The following is a 6,542-nucleotide window of genomic DNA, read 5'->3' as shown; positions in this document are numbered from 1 at the left end:
GAGAGGTCAAGCAGAGCAAGAGTTTTCTTGATCTTTTCAGCAACATCGCTTCCTCCTTCAGATGCGTTTGTGGCAGATCTTGCTCCTTTTGAGGATGAAGATCCGAAAACAGGGGTTGATGCGGACAGCACTTGGGGTGCTTGTTGTCCTAAAGAGCTTGCTTTGCTCCTCGTAACTGGTCCGAAGCTTCCAAAGGTGACATCGAGGATGCTTTCCACATCAGCATAGAACCTGGAGTTAGCAGCCTTGGTGGAAGTTGAAACGGAGTTAATTTTCTTTGAAGCCATTTCAATGTTCTTGAACTTTGGTGATTGAAAAGTTGAGATGAGAGGTAGAGATTGTCCCACTGGGCGTGCCAATTGTTTGCAACAAATTTATTTGTGAAACAAAAATAAGTTGCATCCACAATATAAATATGAAGAAATATAGCTTTATTGATAAAATGATGCAGGTACAATTCTGTTTCTCCCTTGATTATTCTCTCCTGATTATCTCCGTGATTCGAGGGCTGGAGCAGCGTGTTTCTCGAACGTAGGATGATGAAGACTTCCTTGGATTTATTTGATATCCATGAAGTATGTTGTGGATCTTATTGAATTATTTGATTATCAAGAATTATCCGGCCATATTTTGATCTCTTTGTAAATATCCCGTGAGTTTATGGGATTTCTGAGATGATCTCCATTTTTGAGATTATTTTTTAAAGGATTATGTAACCCTTTTTATAAGAGTGACCTAGAGTTTTGGTAGAGTAGCCTCTAAGCAACACTGACAGACTCCTAGAATTTCAAGAGGTCTTGTAGTATCTTGAACTTAGGATTTAACTCGATCCATTAAGGTTTCGATGTCTACAAATGCCCCCTACTTCAAGGTTTGTCGGGGTGTAGCCTTGGCGAAACTTGAAGACGAGACTTGAAGTACCCGATCATCACAATAGAAAATTTTGAAGCTTGTAGTTTCGATTTGCAGAAGGAAGAGATGAAGGGAGAACTGGTCCCACTGGGCGTGCTAGAATTTGTAGACAATAAATTGCGGACGAGAAAATAAAATCAAGACCGAAAATATCGCAACAATCGTAGTATTTTATTTCGAATATTTGAGTGTTACAATCTCTATGAATCCTCTGATTCTTCTTTCCAATAGTAAATAAATCCAAGGGCCTTTGAGCTTGATCTTGAATCTATATTTGTTTCCACGAACGATGATCTTGTTCTTGAGCTTGAGCTTGATTGCTTGAACTTGACCTTGATTCGTTCTTCGTTCTTGAGCTTGAACTTGATTTCATGAGCTTGAACTTGAAGCTTGAAACTTGTAGAGGAATTTGCAGCGTTTGATCCACGAGCTCTTTCTTGCTTCTTGTTATAACTTCTGGTCCCCTTTCTGAGTTGTGAAGACCCCTATTTATAGTTGTGGAAGGGAGGAGTTGTGATAAGAACAAACTCTTTTCGACCAATCAAATTGAAGTGTGACATGGCCGCATTTGATTGGCCAGAACATGTCACTTGCACACGTGGCGATATTTCATTGGCCTTTTAGTGTGACTTGACATGCCTTGTCATTTCAACACGTGGCATGATACTATTGGCTCTTCCGTTTGACTTGGCGCGCCACGTCACTTGACACGTGGCACCAAACTGGGCCTCTAGGAAGATGTCATCTTGGGCTTAATGAAGTAGGCTCATCACTTTAGCCCAATTAAATGGGCTAGCCCAGTGGATTAAGACTTATTTATTTAATCCATACATGTTGGACTTATATAATTAATTCATTTATATATTAACCTATAATATTTATTTGGACCAATATATCTTGAATTTAAAATATAGCCCAAATAATTTTATGATTTAATCCAATAAAATATAGATGCCTACAAAGGTGACTGATGAATATCGAGACCGCACGTGGCCGGCTTCGAGATAATGCCGTTGTGGCCTTGCAACAGAATGAGAAAGATTCCTGCCACGTCCCCAAGATCGTGGCGTAAATCCCAAAATTGATTTGCATGAATCCGTACTAGGCGGTTAGACAGCTGTCCTAATAAGATTCTTTACTGTAAATAGAAATGTACCTTATTTAGGGTTTCCCTATTATATAAAGGGGACCCCAATCATTTGTAAGGATCATCAATCATTGGCAAAGAATATACTCTCGTACTTTCTCGCTCATTGTTCATCAGAATTGTCCTATAGCTTTATTGTTCTTGCTTTACTGTTCTTGATTTACCTCGAGGTCACTTTAGCTCGAGGTCGAGACTGGCCTACATTCTGGTTTGGTTTTACTTATTTCTTCCATTTATACTTCAAATTTCTTGGTTATTAATTAGTATTGAACTAAATCACGTATCTTTAAAACCACAAATCAAGTTTAATTGTTACTCGTATTTTCGAGGTAAACAATATGCTTTCAATAAATGAACTTTAAGCAACAAAAAAAAAAATGGAGAATGCAGTTTCGTTCATGTATATACGAAATCCTCGCGACCCAGTCAATCCTCAATTCAAATTGAAGTGACAAAATTATGAATCAAAGCCAGCCTTGCAAACAGTGGCAACTGAACCCAATAACTTTTTACACGGAGGTTAGATATAAATGTAAAAAAAACTTTATTTGTCATGTTGGGGATTTGTTGGATTGGCGTAACTGTGATTTTCCTTGAGGTCCTTTAGTCCTTATGTAGAGTCTATAGTCATCAAAGGTCATTGGCGGATACAATGGAGGATTCTCCGGCGTCACCACCTCCTTTGCTGGTTCTATCATCAAATCACTTCTAGGATTGTAAAACAAGGCGAGAGAAACACGCTCTTCTGCTGAATTCACCATCACTCTATGCTCAACACTCTTGTAAATACCATTGCTTAATACCTACATTATAAACAAACAGATTCATTGGTCATGACTTCAAAACTTTAATTAATTTTGCCTTAATTTTGTCGTCAAAATGTGCTACATATGTAATTTTCAGGTCTTACGTCTATATTTTGAAAATTCAATCAACAAAATGAAGTATATATCTCTGTCATTTGAGGCATAAATAATCTGATAGAAATGTAACGAAGATTCATTCAATAGGTCCTACGGTGTTTGCCCAATATGGGAATTTGTGAAATGAAGATTACAAGAACAAATGTAAGTAAAGAAACATTCTATTATTGGTACATTTCATTTTATTTGCTAAATGAGAAAAACTTAAATATCACATGTTTTCTTACACCTTGGCCTTATTGGAACATTGGTATTAATGACAGGATTGTAACTTTTGTAACAACTACGTTATGTCGATAGTCGATACTGTTAATTGTTTTCAGAAATATTCGCAAACAATATGTGTGAATCAAGAATTTTCAGAAAAGTGTAAAATGTACGTAGCGAAGTTGCAATATTAAAGTTGCGTAAAATTGTGAAAACAAGTCATTAAAAGAATGATTAGAGAATATAGGTCATTTTTATTTAGTGTTGCATGTGCTAAAACCCTTTTCTTCGGAAGGTGGTAACTTGCTAATTCTCAGTTTTATATATAGGGGAAGTTATAATTACTTACGCATTTCTATATAGAGAATAATGCACGTACCGGGCAACACTTTGATAGAAAGACCAAATTAAATGAACGTGGTTAAATGTCATATGTCAAATAACAAGCTGTGACGTTTATTTGGCAAATACATAGTTTATGTTTATTGTTTTTCTTCTTAACATGCGCTTTGGAAACAGTTGAGAATTATAATTAAGACCTATTCATTGAAATTTAGCTTCTTAAACCTTTGTATTTACACATAGCAAGTGATGTGGGATAGAGGTAGATCTAGGATTTAAACTCTATGAGTTCAACCTTTAATATTTTTTGCATTGAACCCATCTTATATTTAATGTTTACATGTTCATATCAACTACTTTTTATAATTTTAATAGATTTTTACAAATAAATTTATGCGTCATATCAAAAGTACTGGGTTCAATTGAACCCGGCACTCGTATCCGCCCCTACGTGGGGAGGCTATTTTCTCTCCCTCCCATGTGACTATTTTCGTCAATTTGCAGCCAAACACTATTTTTAAAGATAACTTACAAATAGAAACTACTACTAATAATAAACAAAAATAAACATGTATGTGTTATTGGTATAACATAAGTCATTTTCAGATAAATGATTTTTTTTTTGAGAAAGTTATAATAGGGAGTAACTTGAAGGTGAATGCTTTAATCATTTTTATAGCACTGGTGGGAGAGTACAGTCAGAATTGTCTATAATAACATCCCTATTGAACAACCATTTACTATAAAAGTCAAATTTTTTCGGAATCGATTTTAACATTATGTTATAATATATGTTCTCTATAACAGCACGTTACTATAGAAGCCAAAAAATATATAGAGAAGTTTGACAGTATAATAGAGTCAACGAACACCAAGACGAACCAGTAGTTCATCAATATTTTTCTATCAAAGGGAAAAATGAGAAAACATTATTTGCTAATACAATTAGATTAATTTGTAACGTCATATTATAAGTTTGATCCAACTAACACTTAAATATTAATCTTCAAAACTTAAAAATTTCATCGAAATAGTATGCATCAATTCTTTTTGTGAAGTAATTTAGCAAAATACGAAATCATGATTTCCGCCGTACTAAAACACAATTTGAAGATAATTTACATTCAAACTATACTAGACAAAAACCAGAGAATTTAAAGATGAGCAGCTAAGACAATATGTGTTCACCTGAATCTGATCACCTATATTGACAATGAAAGCATGTGAAGCTGGCTTTACAGTGATCCAATCGCCGTTGCGGCGGACCTGAAGGCCGGCGACGTCCTGGTCCGGCAGGAGAATGGTCAAGCCACCTGGATCCGAATGTGGGGAAAGGCCTAAGGTCAAGTCCGGTTGTGGACATTTTGGGTAAAAATTCACCCTTAGACATGCTCCTATATCTTCTCCTCCAAACGCATTTTGCAAAACATCTTCTCTTAACCCAAGATTTGCTGATAAAATCTTCATTAAACACCCACAAAAGTTCACAACTTGTTCTGAATATTCTTCGACCACTTCCCTGCATTTTTTGAGGAAATTTGTTTAATATTGAAGTTTAAGTTCTATGCTCTAATAACGTAAAAGATATTTAAACAATCATATTATTTACTTTTATAAGCCAATTACACGTAGCCAGAAATTTGTTAAAAATGGTAACTAACTTGCTATCTATGTTGCTCGGACTTTTAAAAAATACCGTCGGATGCATGTCAAATGCTCCAAAAATAGTGCATTTTTGGATAATTCAACAAATTGAACAAATGCGCGGCAGTATTTTTGGACGAAGAACATAGCCTACTATATCAGTGTGTATAATTGGCAATACGTACCTGAGGGAAAGAGGGAGGGCAGGACACTTGTGATGGTCCTTCAAGGAGGAAGGAAGATAGTGAAGATAATAATAATCACTCCAATCAAGAATTGCATCTTTTTCAACTCCAAGGCGGCTGCCGTAGCCCTCGTAAGTCTTAGGCGTATTTGCATAAATTTGTTTAACTTCCATAGGCTGGTGAAAGAATTCTCGCCACACTTGTCGAGCTTTGTCCATAAGCTCAGGGGGAACACCATGGTTCACAACCTGAAAAAAACCCCAGTGTCGACTAGCCTCTGAAATTTGTTCATAAATTGAGGATTTTTGGGCATTATTAATGTTTCCGTCAGCAGTAAAGAGTCCCTGAAGATCAATAGTTGGAATGTTAACACCAATATTCTTGTAAGAAGTATTTAACGATGGCCTATCTGTTGGGGGTTTGACATATTTGTTGGGAATTGTGGTGATGCCACTATCGGATAATGATTGGACACGAACTATAGGTTCTGGCCAATCTCCTGGAAATTTCATTTCTTACTTATTCAGTTCACGGACACCAAGGTTTCTGACTATCCAAATATCGGGCAGGAGTACGATGATAAGACAATACTGAAATCCTTAGACTATATTATACATACACAACACACCCCACAACCCAACAAAATCTTTAAAAATCCGTGTAGCCACACAGCAATTATACTGAAAAAGTCTATGAAAAGCGACGGAAGTACGAGGACTGAAAGAGTTGGCAACTTGCCACTAACACAAAGATATAACAATTGGAGAAAGGAGTGGGGCAAGGAACTAATATATATAGTGGCCAAGAAGAGGCCTCGTAACCTTTAAGACAAGTGGAGGGTTGGCTGTTTTGTAGTGAAATGGAGTAATGGACGCAAGGAGAACGTGATATATATGAGCTAGCTAACACGTTATTGTGAGGGGTTAAAGATATTATTTCATTATTATTGTGTGCTGTATATATTGCAAGGCTGACTGCAGATGTGACGAACAATAATCAGATTAATTACATACTACTAATAACATATGCCTTTCTGTGGTACCCAAAGAGAAAAAGAGTGGTGTATAATTGGATATGTACAAACGCAGTTTGTCATGTGAACATGTTGGACCACTTGGTCACTCTAAACTAGGAATGACTAGGATTGAAAGCGGAAGTATAACATGTTGAGACCTCTTCTTC

At 36.3% G+C, this 6,542-nt stretch overlaps 1 protein-coding gene across 1 annotated transcript; it reads right to left on the bottom strand.

Moving 5' to 3' along the window:
- On the bottom strand, window positions 2,438-6,205 carry LOC109234070 (flavonol synthase/flavanone 3-hydroxylase-like). Its single transcript, XM_019399917.1, has 3 exons — window positions 5,361-6,205; window positions 4,720-5,050; window positions 2,438-2,862 (listed from the first exon to the last, which is right to left on the bottom strand). Exons 1-3 carry the CDS (start codon window positions 5,870-5,872, stop codon window positions 2,611-2,613), a joined length of 1,095 nt encoding a protein of 364 aa, XP_019255462.1. The 5' UTR covers window positions 5,873-6,205; the 3' UTR covers window positions 2,438-2,610.

This window comes from Nicotiana attenuata, chromosome 11 (assembly GCF_001879085.1).
Source record: "Nicotiana attenuata strain UT chromosome 11, NIATTr2, whole genome shotgun sequence".
Taxonomy (NCBI): domain Eukaryota; kingdom Viridiplantae; phylum Streptophyta; class Magnoliopsida; order Solanales; family Solanaceae; genus Nicotiana; species Nicotiana attenuata.
This window is presented reverse-complemented; position numbering and strand designations above follow the sequence as displayed.

Excerpts from the sequence above, each read along its gene's own strand:
- LOC109234070 (XM_019399917.1), bottom strand. The coding sequence starts at position 5,872 with ATGAAATTTCCAGGAGATTGGCCAGAACCTATAGTTCGTGTCCAATCA. Across the intron at positions 5,051-5,360 it reads GCCCTCCCTCTTTCCCTCAG|GGAAGTGGTCGAAGAATATT; the intron begins GTACGTATTGCC and ends CAAAAAATGCAG. Across the intron at positions 2,863-4,719 it reads ATATAGGTGATCAGATTCAG|GTATTAAGCAATGGTATTTA; the intron begins GTGAACACATAT and ends TTTATAATGTAG.